Here is a 17,553-nt window from a genome sequence, read left to right on the forward strand (position 1 = left end):
ATTTTAAAGCTACTATAAAGAGTAATGTTTGTCCTTGGGCCTGTTTTAGAAGAAAAACCAAAAGGGATTTACACTTTGAAAAAGGCTTGTTGGATTTCTTTTTGATACTGTACATAGTCCTCTTCACATGAATGAATTATCAGCCTGGTCTCACGGACTAGACGTAACATATTTATCGTAAAATCCGGTGACACTCAAATTAGCATGATATGCTAGGTATGGTTCGGTTACATAAGACTGAAGGTTCCTTAAGGCAAAAAAGAAAGGAGTTATGGTTGTTCGGGGTGGATTGGTTGGGCGTATAACGCAAACATCTAGCAACTCAAAGGTGGCGTATTCAACTCGCCTCACGGACAACTTTAGCATTTAATAGCAAGGTTATGCTCACTGAGTCTGTACATAGGCAAAACTTTCCTTCATTTTGGTCAGTCACAGTGGACAGGTATTCTGCCACTGTGTACTCTCTGTGTAGGGCCAAATAGCATTCTAGTTTGCTCAGTTTTTTTGTTAATTCTTTCCAATGTGTCAAGTAATTATCTTTTTGTTTTCTCATGATTTGGTTGGGTCTAATTGTGTTGCGAACTCCTAACCTTAACCCTTTAAACTAACTCCTAACCTTAACCTTTTAAACTAACTCCTAACCTTAACCCTTTAAACTAACTCCTAATCTTAACCCTTTAAACTAACTCCTAATCTTAACCCTTTAAACTAACTCCTAACCTTAACCCTTTAAACTAACTCCTAACCTTAACCCTTTAAACTAACTCCTAACCTTAACCCTTTAAACTAACTCCTAACCTTAACCCTTTAAACTAACTCCTAACCTTAACCTTTTAAACTAACTCCTAACCTTAACCCTTTAAACTAAATCCTAACCTAAACCCTTTAAACTAACTCCTAACCTTAACCTTTTAAACTAACTCCTAACCTTACCCCTTTAAACTAACTCCTAACCTTAACCCTTTAAACTAACTCCTAACCTTAACCTTTTAAACTAACTCCTAACCTTAACCCTTTAAACTAACTCCTAACCTTAACCCTTTAAACTAACTCCTAACCTTAACCCTTTAAACTAACTCCTAACCTTAACCTTTTAAACTAACTCCTAACCTTAACCCTTTAAACTAACTCCTAACCTTAACCTTTTAAACTAACTCCTAACCTTAACCTTTTAAACTAACTCCTAACCTTAACCTTTTAAACTAACTCCTAACCTTAACCCTTTAAACTAACTCCTAACCTTAACCCTTTAAACTAACTCCTAACCTTAACCCTTTAAACTAACTCCTAACCTAAACCCTTTAAACTAACTCCTAACCTTAACCCTTTAAACTAACTCCTAATCTTAACCCTTTAAACTAACTCCTAACCTTAACCCTTTAAACTAACTCCTAACCTTAACCCTTTAAACTAACTCCTAACCTTAACCCTTTAAACTAACTCCTAACCTTAACCCTTTAAACTAACTCCTAACCTTAACCCTTTAAACTAACTCCTAACCTTAACCCTTTAAACTAACTCCTAACCTTAACCCTTTAAACTAACTCCTAACCTTAACCTTTTAACTAACTCCTAACCTTAACCCTTTAAACTAACTCCTAACCTTAACCTTTTAAACTAACTCCTAACCTTAACCTTTTAAACTAACTCCTAACCTTAACCCTTTAAACTAACTCCTAACCTTAACCCTTTAAACTAACTCCTAATCTTAACCCTTTAAACTAACTCCTAACCTTAACCCTTTAAACTAACTCCTAACCTTAACCCTTTAAACTAACTCCTAACCTTAACCCTTTAAACTAACTCCTAACCTTAACCTTTTAAACTAACTCCTAACCTTAACCCTTTAAACGAACTCCTAACCTTAACCCTTTAAACTAACTCCTAACCTTAACCCTTTAAACTAACTCCTAACCTTAACCTTTTAAACTAACTCCTAACCTTAACCCTTTAAACTAACTCCTAACCTTAACCCTTTAAACTAACTCCTAACCTTAACCTTTTAAACTAACTCCTAACCTTAACCCTTTAAACTAACTCCTAACCTTAACCCTTTAAACTAACTCCTAACCTTAACCCTTTAAACTAACTCCTAATCTTAACCTTTTCCTTAAAGATGTATAATTTAGCTGAAAGTCCAGTCTCTGTGGGAAAACCACGGTTTCCGTCCCCAAAACGGTAACTTATTCCCTATATAGTAGTGCAGCACATAGGGATTAGGATGAATAGATGTCCGTTTGGGATGCAGCCCAACTGATTACAGGTAGACTTTGCCCTGGAGGGACTGTTACAGGAAGAGACAGACCGGAGCGCTGTGGAAGAGGTGAGTAGATCTGAGGGTAGAATTATAAGACAATCAGATATGTTTAATAAAGGATTTGTTACTCCGACTGCTGTTGTATGTTACACGTGTGATGTATTGTCAGTAACTGACTTAGTTAAATAAAGATTCCCTATAGACAGTCGTGGGTTATTCCACAATGGCAGAGGAGGATTTTAGAGTTGGATTTTACCTATATTATTTACAAATATATTTGTATTTTTTTAGATGAAATATGAATATATTTTATATTTTTATAGTTTGTCATTTTTATTGCAATTACTAGTGCTTTTCTCTCCATTTCACGGAGTATTCAACAGGATCTTGTGTCTGTCAGGACAGTGAAAGGAAGAGGAGGGTTTATTTCCTGGTTAATGATACAGGTATATTTCTCTGTGTGTGAATGATTAGGACTTATTACCTGACGGAAATCTTTTAGGAGGGTAACATGGATCAATCGAAAAGAAGCAGTGAAGTCCAACTCCCACCGCCCTACTCTCAGGACGATGGTCAACAGAACACCTATGGCCAACAGAACACCTATGGTCAACAGAACACCTATGGCCGACAGAACACCTATGACCAACAGAACACCTATGGTCAACAGAACACCTATGACCAACAGAACACCTATGGTCAACAGAACACCTATGGTCCACAGAACACCTATGGTCCACAGAACACCTATGGTCCACAGAACACCTATGGTCCACAGAACACCTATGGCCAACAGAACACCTATGGCCAACAGAACACCTATGGCCGACAGAACTACAGTTCTCCCCACTACGGTCTGAACGTTGGCCCTGGCAACATAGCGGTGGTCTCTCCAGCGGGTCAGTATAACGACATGGGTCAGGGTCATCCCGAGGACCAACAACAACAATGGGCTGCTCCACTACCACCTGACTATTCCACCGAGCTGGAGGACACCGGCTGCTTTGATGACAAAGCCATAAGAAGAGGTTAGTCAGTGCCTACGTCTGAAATGGTACCCTAATTTTGCTATGGAGTCGCCTACTTTTGACCAGCGCCCATAGGGTTCTGTTGAAAAGTAGTGCACTACATAGGGAATAGGGGGCCATTTGAGACTCAGACACAGGTTTTTTGGGGGGGGAGGGGTCGTCGGTGTCCTTGTATCATGATGATCTGGAGCCCGCATCAATCCTCTTCTAGTAGGAGTGCTGATTTAGGATCAGTTTTCCCTTTAAGATCATAATTAATAAGATTGTATGGACAGGGTAAACCTGATCCTAGATCAGCAACCCATTGAATAAACAAGCTTTGTGGTGAAAGCAGCTCCGTCTTATTGGTCTGAAGTTAACCAGTGGGCCACCTGGTTAATGTATACCTGACTCAGTGGGCCCACTGTAAACACCTGGTTAAGGTATACCTGACTCAGTGGGCCCACTGTAAACACCTGGTTAAGGTAAACCTGACTCAGTGGGCCCACTGTAAACACCTGGTTAAGGTATACCTGACTCAGTGGGTCCACTGTAAACATCTGGTTAAGGTATACCTGACTCAGTGGGCGCACTGTAAACACCTGGTTAAGGTATACCTGACTCAGTGGGCCCACAGTAAACACCTGGTTAAGGTATACCTGACTCAGTGGGCCCACTGTAAACACCTGGTTAACGTATACCTGACTCAGTGGGCCCACAGTAAACACCTGGTTAAGGTGTACCTGACTCAGTGGGCCACCTGGTTAAGGTATACCTGACTCAGTGGGCCCACTGTAAACACCTGGTTAAGGTATACCTGACTCAGTGGGCCCACTGTAAACACCTGGTTAAGGTGTACCTGACTCAGTGGGCCACCTGGTTAAGGTATACCTGACTCAGTGGGCCCACTGTAAACACCTGGTTAAGGTATACCTGACTCAGTGGGCCCACTGTAAACACCTGGTTAAGGTATACCTGACTCAGTGGGCCCACAGTAAACACCTGGTTAAGGTATACCTGACTCAGTGGGTCCACTGTAAACACCTGGTTAAGGTATACCTGACTCAGTGGGCCCACTGTAAACACCTGGTTAAGGTATACCTGACTCAGTGGGCCCACTGTAAACACCTGGTTAAGGTATACCTGACTCAGTGGGCCCACTGTAAACACCTGGTTAAGGTATACCTGACTCAGTGGGCCCACTGTAAACACCTGGTTAAGGTGTACCTGACTCAGTGGGCCACCTGGTTAAGGTATACCTGACTCAGTGGGCCCACTGTAAACACCTGGTTAAGGTATACCTGACTCAGTGGGCCCACTGTAAACACCTGGTTAAGGTATACCTGACTCAGTGGGCCCACAGTAAACACCTGGTTAAGGTATACCTGACTCAGTGGGTCCACTGTAAACACCTGGTTAAGGTATACCTGACTCAGTGGGCCCACTGTAAACACCTGGTTAAGGTATACCTGACTCAGTGGGCCCACTGTAAACACCTGGTTAAGGTATACCTGACTCAGTGGGCCCACTGTAAACACCTGGTTAAGGTAAACCTGACTCAGTGGGCCCACTGTAAACACCTGGTTAAGGTATACCTGACTCAGTGGGCCCCCAGTAAACACCTGGTTAATGTAAACCTGACTCAGTGGGCCCACAGTATACCTGACTCAGTGGGCCCACTGTAAACACCTGGTTAAGGTATACCTGACTCAGTGGGCCCACAGTAAACACCTGGTGACTGTTAAGTGATTTGTTTCCACAGGCTTTATAAAGAAGGTGTACCTGACTCAGTGGGCCCACTGTAAACACCTGGTTAAGTGATTTGTTTCCACAGGCTTTATAAAGAAGGTGTACCTGACTCAGTGGGACTACTGTAAACACCTGGTTAAGTTATACCTGACTCAGTGGGCCCACAGTAAACACCTGTTTAAGGTATACCTGACTCAGTGGGCCCACTGTAAACACCTGGTTAAGGTATACCTGACTCAGTGGGCCCACTGTAAACACCTGGTTAAGGTAAACCTGACTCAGTGGGCCCACTGTAAACACCTGGTTAAGGTATACCTGACTCAGTGGGCCCACAGTAAACACCTGGTGACTGTTAAGTGATTTGTTTCCACAGGCTTTATAAAGAAGGTATACCTGACTCAGTGGGCCCACTGTAAACACCTGGTTAAGGTATACCTGACTCAGTGGGCCCACTGTAAACACCTGGTTAAGGTATACCTGACTCAGTGGGCCCACTGTAAACACCTGGTTAAGGTGTACCTGACTCAGTGGGCCACCTGGTTAAGGTATACCTGACTCAGTGGGCCCACTGTAAACACCTGGTTAAGGTATACCTGACTCAGTGGGTCCACTGTAAACACCTGGTTAAGGTATACCTGACTCAGTGGGCCCACTGTAAACACCTGGTTAAGGTATACCTGACTCAGTGGGCCCACTGTAAACACCTGGTTAAGGTATACCTGACTCAGTGGGCCCACTGTAAACACCTGGTTAAGGTAAACCTGACTCAGTGGGCCCACTGTAAACACCTGGTTAAGGTATACCTGACTCAGTGGGCCCCCAGTAAACACCTGGTTAATGTAAACCTGACTCAGTGGGCCCACAGTATACCTGACTCAGTGGGCCCACTGTAAACACCTGGTTAAGGTATACCTGACTCAGTGGGCCCACAGTAAACACCTGGTGACTGTTAAGTGATTTGTTTCCACAGGCTTTATAAAGAAGGTGTACCTGACTCAGTGGGACTACTGTAAACACCTGGTTAAGTTATACCTGACTCAGTGGGCCCACAGTAAACACCTGTTTAAGGTATACCTGACTCAGTGGGCCCACTGTAAACACCTGGTTAAGGTATACCTGACTCAGTGGGCCCACTGTAAACACCTGGTTAAGGTAAACCTGACTCAGTGGGCCCACTGTAAACACCTGGTTAAGGTATACCTGACTCAGTGGGCCCACAGTAAACACCTGGTGACTGTTAAGTGATTTGTTTCCACAGGCTTTATAAAGGAGGTATACCTGACTCAGTGGGCCCACAGTAAACACCTGGTGACTGTTAAGTGATTTGTTTCCACAGGCTTTATAAAGAAGGTGTACCTGACTCAGTGGGCCCACTGTAAACACCTGGTTAAGTGATTTGTTTCCACAGGCTTTATAAAGAAGGTGTACCTGACTCAGTGGGACCACTGTAAACACCTGGTTAAGGTATACCTGACTCAGTGGGCCCACAGTAAACACCTGGTTAAGGTATACCTGACTCAGTGGGCCCACTGTAAACACCTGGTTAAGGTATACCTGACTCAGTGGGCCCACTGTAAACACCTGGTTAAGGTAAACCTGACTCAGTGGGCCCACTGTAAACACCTGGTTAAGGTATACCTGACTCAGTGGGCCCACAGTAAACACCTGGTGACTGTTAAGTGATTTGTTTCCACAGGCTTTATAAAGAAGGTATACCTGACTCAGTGGGCCCACTGTAAACACCTGGTTAAGGTATACCTGACTCAGTGGGCCCACTGTAAACACCTGGTTAAGGTATACCTGACTCAGTGGGCCCACTGTAAACACCTGGTTAAGGTGTACCTGACTCAGTGGGCCACCTGGTTAAGGTATACCTGACTCAGTGGGCCCACTGTAAACACCTGGTTAAGGTATACCTGACTCAGTGGGTCCACTGTAAACACCTGGTTAAGGTATACCTGACTCAGTGGGCCCACTGTAAACACCTGGTTAAGGTATACCTGACTCAGTGGGCCCACTGTAAACACCTGGTTAAGGTGTACCTGACTCAGTGGGCCACCTGGTTAAGGTATACCTGACTCAGTGGGTCCACTGTAAACACCTGGTTAAGGTATACCTGACTCAGTGGGCCCACTGTAAACACCTGGTTAAGGTATACCTGACTCAGTGGGCCCACTGTAAACACCTGGTTAAGGTATACCTGACTCAGTGGGCCCACTGTAAACACCTGGTTAAGGTAAACCTGACTCAGTGGGCCCACTGTAAACACCTGGTTAAGGTATACCTGACTCAGTGGGCCCCCAGTAAACACCTGGTTAATGTAAACCTGACTCAGTGGGCCCACAGTATACCTGACTCAGTGGGCCCACTGTAAACACCTGGTTAAGGTATACCTGACTCAGTGGGCCCACAGTAAACACCTGGTGACTGTTAAGTGATTTGTTTCCACAGGCTTTATAAAGAAGGTGTACCTGACTCAGTGGGACTACTGTAAACACCTGGTTAAGTTATACCTGACTCAGTGGGCCCACAGTAAACACCTGTTTAAGGTATACCTGACTCAGTGGGCCCACTGTAAACACCTGGTTAAGGTATACCTGACTCAGTGGGCCCACTGTAAACACCTGGTTAAGGTAAACCTGACTCAGTGGGCCCACTGTAAACACCTGGTTAAGGTATACCTGACTCAGTGGGCCCACAGTAAACACCTGGTGACTGTTAAGTGATTTGTTTCCACAGGCTTTATAAAGAAGGTATACCTGACTCAGTGGGCCCACAGTAAACACCTGGTGACTGTTAAGTGATTTGTTTCCACAGGCTTTATAAAGAAGGTGTACCTGACTCAGTGGGCCCACTGTAAACACCTGGTTAAGTGATTTGTTTCCACAGGCTTTATAAAGAAGGTGTACCTGACTCAGTGGGACCACTGTAAACACCTGGTTAAGGTATACCTGACTCAGTGGGCCCACAGTAAACACCTGGTTAAGGTATACCTGACTCAGTGGGCCCACTGTAAACACCTGGTTAAGGTATACCTGACTCAGTGGGCCCACTGTAAACACCTGGTTAAGGTAAACCTGACTCAGTGGGCCCACTGTAAACACCTGGTTAAGGTATACCTGACTCAGTGGGCCCACAGTAAACACCTGGTGACTGTTAAGTGATTTGTTTCCACAGGCTTTATAAAGAAGGTATACCTGACTCAGTGGGCCCACTGTAAACACCTGGTTAAGGTATACCTGACTCAGTGGGCCCACTGTAAACACCTGGTTAAGGTATACCTGACTCAGTGGGCCCACTGTAAACACCTGGTTAAGGTGTACCTGACTCAGTGGGCCACCTGGTTAAGGTATACCTGACTCAGTGGGCCCACTGTAAACACCTGGTTAAGGTATACCTGACTCAGTGGGTCCACTGTAAACACCTGGTTAAGGTATACCTGACTCAGTGGGCCCACTGTAAACACCTGGTTAAGGTATACCTGACTCAGTGGGCCCACTGTAAACACCTGGTTAAGGTATACCTGACTCAGTGGGCCCACTGTAAACACCTGGTTAAGGTAAACCTGACTCAGTGGGCCCACTGTAAACACCTGGTTAAGGTATACCTGACTCAGTGGGCCCCCAGTAAACACCTGGTTAATGTAAACCTGACTCAGTGGGCCCACAGTATACCTGACTCAGTGGGCCCACTGTAAACACCTGGTTAAGGTATACCTGACTCAGTGGGCCCACTGTAAACACCTGGTGACTGTTAAGTGATTTGTTTCCACAGGCTTTATAAAGAAGGTGTACCTGACTCAGTGGGACTACTGTAAACACCTGGTTAAGTTATACCTGACTCAGTGGGCCCACAGTAAACACCTGTTTAAGGTATACCTGACTCAGTGGGCCCACTGTAAACACCTGGTTAAGGTATACCTGACTCAGTGGGCCCACTGTAAACACCTGGTTAAGGTAAACCTGACTCAGTGGGCCCACTGTAAACACCTGGTTAAGGTATACCTGACTCAGTGGGCCCACAGTAAACACCTGGTGACTGTTAAGTGATTTGTTTCCACAGGCTTTATAAAGAAGGTATACCTGACTCAGTGGGCCCACAGTAAACACCTGGTGACTGTTAAGTGATTTGTTTCCACAGGCTTTATAAAGAAGGTGTACCTGACTCAGTGGGCCCACTGTAAACACCTGGTTAAGTGATTTGTTTCCACAGGCTTTATAAAGAAGGTGTACCTGACTCAGTGGGACCACTGTAAACACCTGGTTAAGGTATACCTGACTCAGTGGGCCCACAGTAAACACCTGGTTAAGGTATACCTGACTCAGTGGGCCCACTGTAAACACCTGGTTAAGGTATACCTGACTCAGTGGGCCCACTGTAAACACCTGGTTAAGGTAAACCTGACTCAGTGGGCCCACTGTAAACACCTGGTTAAGGTATACCTGACTCAGTGGGCCCACTGTAAACACCTGGTTAAGGTATACCTGACTCAGTGGGCCCACAGTAAACACCTGGTGACTGTTAAGTGATTTGTTTCCACAGGCTTTATAAAGAAGGTGTACCTGACTCAGTGGGCCCACTGTAAACACCTGGTGACTGTTAAGTGATTTGTTTCCACAGGCTTTATAAAGAAGGTGTACCTGACTCTGATGATTCAGCTTCTCGTCACCTTTGGGATCATCTGTGCCTTTCTGTATTGGTGAGGCACTTTTAAGTGTTACCCAACTATAAAACTTCAACACTTTAATTAACGCTTCAACATTTCAACACTTTAACACTTTAACACTATAAAACTTCAACACTTTAATTAACGCTTCAACATTTCAACACTTTAACACTTTAACACTATAAAACTTCAACTCTTTAATTAACACTTCAACATTTCAACACTTTAACACTTTAAAACTTCAACACTTTAAGTGTTACCCAACTATAAAACTTCAACACTTTAATTAACACTTCAACACTTTGTGTTACTTAACATTAAGACTTTAAGACTTCAACACTTTAAGACTTCAACACTTTAAGACTTTAAGACTTCAACACTTCAACACTTTAAGTGTTACCCAACTATAAAACGTCAACACTTTAATTAACGCTTCAACATTTCAACACTTTAACACTTTAACACTATAAAACTTCAACTCTTGAATTAACTCTTTAATTAACACTTGAACATTTCAACACTTTAACACTTTAAAACTTCAACACTTTAAGTGTTACCCAACTATAAAACTTCAACACTTTAATTAAGAAGTGTATAAAACAAAGAGATGAGTTGTCTTCTGTAATCGTAGGGAGGCTCTGAGGCTCTGGTCTATGAAGACCTACTGGTTTTCTTCCTGCATGATGTAAGTAAATGTCACGACGTCCACTGAATCCTACAGAATCTCTCTGCTTTTACTCCTGGGCCAGTATTCAGAAACCTTCCCACAGAAGGAGTGCTGATCTAGGATCTGATTGGGTCTTTTAGATCATGTTGTGGAATATTCTAATCTGATGAGAGAAAACTTTGTCATTTCTTCAAACAATCATCTTTTGTTCAATATCGATTAATTATTGCAATAATGAGGCTGGTCGACCAAACACCCTTGAGTGTTGAACCGAGTAACCTAACCTTTATACAAATGCAGAGTTCTTTATACGACTGACACTAAGAATGCTTAGTCATGGTTGGTTCAACCCCTCCCATGTAGACCAAGGAGCATCATAAGCCACTCTGGGTTCATCCGGTCGTTATCTGCACAGGGTTGTTGTCTTAACCCCACCCTGGCTTAGTTTCCCAGATGGAAGGATGATTTTGAGACAGTGAGGGATTGTTCTGCTCCTAAGCTATCTCTAGTAAAACACAATCTTGTCTAGGTAATGCAGTTTTTTAACTAATTTTGTCAGCTCAAGCCATCTCTAGTGACCATACTCCCAGATTAGCTGCAGGAAGCTAGAGTGGAGACCATAAAAACTGAGACACTAGCAGGACAGAAATGTCTTACTATTAGTTAAATATTAATGGTTAACAATTAATATAAAATAAATCAGGTAAATAGGTAAATTGTCTCTCACAAATCATCTTAAATGCCATGACATGGACATTGGACCTGATGCCAAATCAGCACTCCTACTCTGAGTCACTTTATGAACACCGGCCCTGACATCTAAACAACGGACAAATGAACCCCGCACACGAAGACCTTTATATTGAGCGCTGTGATTGTACCATATTATATTAATATATTGTACCGTTGTTTCCTGAACAGAGCAGTGGTGCTTGTCATCATCATTTCCTTGTCCTGTTGTGTCAATGTACGTCGGAAGGTCCCGCTCAATTTCCTGGCCTTGGGCCTGTTTGTAAGTATCGATTCCAATTTCCTGGCCTTGGGCCTGTTTGTAAGTATCGATTCCAATTTCCTGGCCTTGGGCCTGTTTGTAAGTATCGATTCCAATTTCCTGGCCTTGGGCCTGTTTGTAAGTATCGATTCCAATTTCCTGGCCTTGGGCCTGTTTGTAAGTATCGATTCCAATTTCCTGGCCTTGGGCCTGTTTGTAAGTATCGATTCCAATTTCCTGGCCTTGGGCCTGTTTGTAAGTATCGATTCCAATTTCCTGGCCTTGGGCCTGTTTGTAAGTATCGATTCCAAGAAGGCATCCATAAACGTTTCACATGTTGGTTGTATCATCTGACCTTTGTGTTGTTTTTCTGTGTAGACCACTGCAGAAGGTCTACTGCTGGGCTCTGTGACTGTGTGAGTACTGTATGCCTCTGGAGGGCATCCTTTACCTTCCAGCATGTTAGTCATGCACAAGGCGGGTTGGCAGTATGAGCTTATGTCTAAACCAATCCTCCATGGAGGTTGGCAGTATGACCTCATGTCTAAACCAATCCTCCATGGAGGTTGGCAGTATGAGCTTATGTCTAAACCAATCCTCCATGGAGGTTGGCAGTATGAGCTTATGTCTAAACCAATCCTCCATGGAGGTCGGCAGTATGAGCTTATGTCTAAACCAATCCTCCATGGAGGTCGGCAGTATGAGCTTATGTCTAAACCAATCCTCCATGGAGGTCGGCAGTATGAGCTTATGTCTAAACCAATCCTCCATGGAGGTCGGCAGTATGAGCTTATGTCTAAACCAATCCTCCATGGAGGTTGGCAGTATGAGCTTATGTCTAAACCAATCCTCCATGGAGGTTGGCAGTATGAGCTTATGTCTAAACCAATCCTCCATGGAGGTCGGCAGTATGAGCTTATGTCTAAACCAATCCTCCATGGAGGTTGGCAGTATGAGCTTATGTCTAAACCAATCCTCCATGGAGGTTGGCAGTATGAGCTTATGTCTAAACCAATCCTCCATGGAGGTTGGCAGTATGAGCTTATGTCTAAACCAATCCTCCATGGAGGTTGGCAGTATGAGCTTATGTCTAAACCAATCCTCCATGGAGGTTGGCAGTATGAGCTTATGTCTAAACCAATCCTCCATGGAGGTCGGCAGTATGAGCTTATGTCTAAACCAATCCTCCATGGAGGTTGGCAGTATGAGCTTATGTCTAATCCAATCCTCCATGGAGGTCGGCAGTATGAGCTTATGTCTAAACCAATCCTCCATGGAGGTCGGCAGTATGAGCTTATGTCTAAACCAATCCTCCATGGAGGTCGGCAGTATGAGCTTATGTCTAAACCAATCCTCCATGGAGGTCGGCAGTATGAGCTTATGTCTAAACCAATCCTCCATGGAGGTCGGCAGTATGAGCTTATGTCTAAACCAATCCTCCATGGAGGTCGGCAGTATGAGCTTATGTCTAAACCAATCCTCCATGGAGGTCGGCAGTATGAGCTTATGTCTAAACCAATCCTCCATGGAGGTCGGCAGTATGAGCTTATGTCTAAACCAATCCTCCATGGAGGTCGGCAGTATGAGCTTATGTCTAAACCAATCCTCCATGGAGGTCGGCAGTATGAGCTTATGTCTAAACCAATCCTCCATGGAGGTCGGCAGTATGAGCTCATGTCTAAACCAATCCTCCATGGAGGTCGGCAGTATGAGCTCATGTCTAAACCAATCCTCCATGGAGGTCGGCAGTATGAGCTTATGTCTAATCCAATCCTCCATGGAGGTCGGCAGTATGAGCTTATGTCTAAACCAATCCTCCATGGAGGTTTGTAGGGATACCTGACTAATAGATGTAGTGTTGAAAAACTCCGGTAACTTTCCTAAAAAATGTCAATTTTTCCAGAAATCATGGTTGGAGAATTCCTTCTTTCATTCTTATTCCCTCCCAATTCCGGGGGCATCGTCCAACCAGGACTTCTGTAAAAGCCTCGGGAATTTGGTGGGAAGTTACAGAAGCGTTGCAACCCTTTTTCAGTGATAGATGAGAGTTTGGTTTGTGTTGCAGGTTCTATGAGGCGGAAGCTGTTATGTGGGCTGTGGGCGCCACAGCACTGGTCTCCCTGGCTCTGAGTGTCTTCGCCATGCAGTCCAGAGTATGTCTCTCTCCATAGATGTAGAAAGACGGCACACCTGAAATCCTTGTAAATGACCGTGTTCTGTGAAAGCACGGGCAGCGCCCCTTAGTGGCTATCTTCCATTTTAAAGTAATCCGTTTCCTCTCCTTCAACTTGTGAGTGGTAATCTATGAAGAAACAATAACACACTGCATAACACCATCTACTGTGCTGCAGTGTGTACAGTCTGAACAGGTAAAAGCCAGGTTGGTGATTTACTGCCACCTGCAGTTATAGAATGTTTGCTGAGGAGTTTAAATCATTGGCTGACGCCTCCTGATGACCTGAATGGAATTCAAAATTACTACTTCAAAATGGGGAGAATCTCAAAAGCATTTCCTTGATTCGTCACATCCTCTCTCCTCGCCTCCTTCTCAAAACCTATAGGATGACAAGGTCCTGAGGTTCCTCCTTCTCAAAACCCATTGGATGAAAAGGTCAGAAGGGAGGGAGCTCTGACCTTTTCATCCAATGGGTTTTGAGAAGGAGGCGAGGAGAGAGGACGCGAGGATTCAAGGAAATGCAATTGCAGGCTGAGTGTGATGAGGTATGGCACGCTAAAAAAAGTTTTGCGGTTAAGTTTCCATGTACCGGACAAAACGATCTAAGTTAAATGGGTTTCCATGTACCAGACAAAACGATCTAAGTTAAATGGGTTTCCATGTACCAGACAAAACGATCTAAGTTAAATGGGTTTCCATGTACCAGACAAAACGATCTAAGTTAAATGGGTTTCCATGTACCAGACAAAACGATCTAAGTTAAATGGGTTTCCTGCATTTTCAACCATGATTTTGTCACAAAAACGGTGACATAGCAAACTATCCCAAGCTGGTTTTGAGCATGATTTCAACAGTTCGTGATTTAGACAGTTCGTGATTTAGACAGTTCATGATTTCAACAGTTCGACAGTTCGTGATTTCGACAGTTCGACAGTTTGTGATTTCGACAGTTCGACAGTTCGTGATTTCAACAGTTCGTGATTTCGACAGTTCGTGATTTCGACAGTTCGTGATTTCAACAGTTCGTGATTTCGACAGTTCGTGATTTCGACAGTTCGTGATTTCGACAGTTCGTGATTTCGACAGTTCGACAGTTTGTGATTTCGACAGTTCGACAGTTCGTGATTTCAACAGTTCGTGATTTCGACAGTTCGTGATTTCGACAGTTCGTGATTTCAACAGTTCGTGATTTCGACAGTTCGTGATTTCAACAGTTCGTGATTTCGACAGTTCGTGATTTCGACAGTTCGTGATTTCGACAGTTCGTGATTTCGACAGTTCATGATTTCGACAGTTTGCTGATGAAGTGGACAGAGTGAGTTATATGATGAGATTTGGATAAAAGACAGATCATTTTTAGTGTATCTTAGTTAAATGCACTGACTAAGTGGCTCAGATTAAGAGTGTCTGCTAAATGTAGCTTACTAGCAGTGTACCATCTTTCCTCATTTCTGTTATAGTGGGACTTCACCTTAGCCAGTGGGGGCTTGTGGGTGTTCTGTTGGACTCTCATATCCTTTGCATTGTTGTGTGGAATCATGCGATCCCAAGTAAGTCAACAGTCATTTCACAGGTTATACCAGTATGTACAAAATATTTAAAAAGGGGCAATTTGCTATTTAAACAGTAACAATGTCTTCCACGCCACTATTTTGGTAAACAGCTGAAGAATGTGTCTGGACAAATGTAACTACTCTCAAATTCATAGGCTATGGATGCATTGACTGGCCCGAAAATGGATGTACTCATCTCAGATTGCCCCTTTTTAAAACAACAGTATTTTATCTTGTGTACTTGTAATGGAGATTAAAGAACATTAACCATGTTTCAGTTTTAGAAATACACTTGTTCAGGAACTAACTTAGTCTTGTGTTTTTAATCCATAGTATGTGTACATTGTGTACGCTTGCCTGGGAACCTTGCTATTTTCTTTGGTAAGTAACATTCTTCCTCTAGCTAGTCCTTTCATTGGCTAGGGTTGTTAAGAAAGCTAGTCCTTTCATTGGCTAGGGTTGTTAAGAAAGCTAGTCCTTTCATTGGCTAGGGTTGTTAAGAAAGCTAGTCCTTTCATTGGCTAGGGTTGTTAAGAAAACTAGTCCTTTCATTGGCTAGGGTTGTTAAGAAAGCTAGTCCTTTCAGGCACCTTCATACCACCAAGCAATACACGTTCACTGACATCTCAATAAAAGTGTATATAGTCCTTTATACACAATCTTTAAGAAGCTTAGGAATGGTCGCCCATGTGGGGGTTTTTAACATGAAAGAAAGCTGTGTATGACTCATTCTGTAAGCAGTCAGAAACAACCTACACAGTAATATGTATTTTCTGGGGTCGTAATATAACAACTGATCCGTGTATATGTGTGCATATATATATATATATATATATATATACAGTGGGGCAAAAAAGTATTTAGTCAGCCACCAATTGTGCAAGTTCTCCCACTTAAAAAGATGAGAGAGGCCTGTAATTGTCATCATAGGTACACTTCAACTATGACAGACAAAATGAGAAAAGAAATCCAGAAAATCACATTGTAGGATTTTTAATAAATGTATTTGCAAATTATGGTGTATGTGTGTGTATATATATATATATCTCTCTCCAGTACCTGGTGATGGACACTCAGCTCATACTGGGCGGGAACCACAAATACAGCATTTCACCAGAGGAGTACATCTTTGCTGCTCTCAACCTGTACCTGGACATCATCTCTCTGTTCACCATGCTACTGGCACTCATTGGACTCAGCCGTTAACTTAATACGCTGTTGTCACGTCAGATAGCGCAACAAGCCACCTGCCCTGATGTAGTTGAGGGACGAGCGTGGAGTAGGAAATTAGGATAATGCCTTTTTAAAAATCAAATGAAATGAAATGTTATTGGTCACATACACGTATTTAGCAGATGGTATTGAGGGTGTAGCGAAATGTTTGTGTGCCTAGCCCCAACAGAAATGCTTGTGTTCCTAGCCCCAACAGAAATGCTTGTGTTCCTAGCCCCAACAGAAATGCTTGTGTTCCTAGCCCCAACAGAAATGTTTGTGTTCCTAGCCCCAACAGAAATGTTTGTGTTCCTAGCCCCAACAGAAATGCTTGTGTTCCGAGCCCCAACAGAAATGCTTTTGTTCCTAGCCCCAACAGAAATGCTTATGTTCCTAGCCCCAACAGAAATGCTTGTGTGCCTAGCCCCAACAGAAATGCTTGTGTTCCTAGCCCCAATAGAAATGCTTTTGTTCCGAGCCCCAACAGAAATGCTTGTGTGCCTAGCCCCAACAGAAATGCTTGTGTTCCTAGCTCCAACAGAAATGCTTTTGTTCCTAGCTCCAACAGAAATGCTTGTGTGCCTAGCCCCAACAGAAATGCTTGTGTTCCGAGCTCCAACAGAAATGCTTGTGTTCCTAGCCCCAACAGAAATGCTTGTGTTCCTAGCCCCAATAGAAATGCTTGTGTTCCTAGCCCCAACAGAAATGCTTGTGTTCCTAGCCCCAACAGAAATGCTTGTGTGCCTAGCCCCAATAGAAATGCTTGTGTTCCTAGCCCCAACAGAAATGCTTGTGTTCCTAGCCCCAACAGAAATGCTTGTGTTCCTAGATCCAATAGAAATGCTTGTGTTCCTAGCCCCAACAGAAATGCTTGTGTTCCTAGCCCCAACAGAAATGCTTGTGTTCCTAGCCCCAACAGAAATGCTTGTGTTCCTAGCCCCAACAGAAATGCTTGTGTTCCTAGCCCCAACAGAAATGCTTGTGTTCCTAGCCCCAACAGAAATGCTTGTGTTCCTAGCCCCAACAGAAATGCTTGTGTTCCTAGCCCCAACAGAAATGCTTGTGTTCCTAGCCCCAACAGAAATGCTTGTGTTCCTAGCCCCCAACAGAAATGCTTGTGTTCCTAGCCCCAACAGAAATGTTTGTGTTCCTAGCCCCAACAGAAATGTTTGTGTTCCTAGCCCCAACAGAAATGCTTGTGTTCCTAGCCCCAACAGAAATGCTTGTGTTCCTAGCCCCAACAGAAATGCTTGTGTGCCTAGCCCCAACAGAAAT

General features: G+C 43.7%; 1 protein-coding gene across 1 annotated transcript; it reads left to right on the forward strand.

Moving 5' to 3' along the window:
• The first annotated feature begins 2,272 nt into the window (after positions 1–2,272).
• Positions 2,273–16,472, forward strand: LOC116370989 (protein lifeguard 1). The gene is made up of 10 exons (XM_031819920.1): positions 2,273–2,323; positions 2,732–3,285; positions 9,634–9,712; positions 10,311–10,364; positions 11,268–11,358; positions 11,716–11,753; positions 13,403–13,490; positions 14,974–15,063; positions 15,400–15,447; positions 16,123–16,472. The coding sequence occupies exons 2-10, from the start codon at positions 2,769–2,771 to the stop codon at positions 16,270–16,272; spliced, it is 1,155 nt and encodes a 384-aa protein (XP_031675780.1). The 5' UTR covers positions 2,273–2,323; positions 2,732–2,768; the 3' UTR covers positions 16,273–16,472.
• Positions 16,473–17,553: the final 1,081 nt, after the last annotated feature.

This window comes from Oncorhynchus kisutch, unplaced genomic scaffold (assembly GCF_002021735.2).
Source record: "Oncorhynchus kisutch isolate 150728-3 unplaced genomic scaffold, Okis_V2 scaffold2879, whole genome shotgun sequence".
In the NCBI taxonomy this organism is placed as follows: Eukaryota; Metazoa; Chordata; class Actinopteri; order Salmoniformes; family Salmonidae; genus Oncorhynchus; species Oncorhynchus kisutch.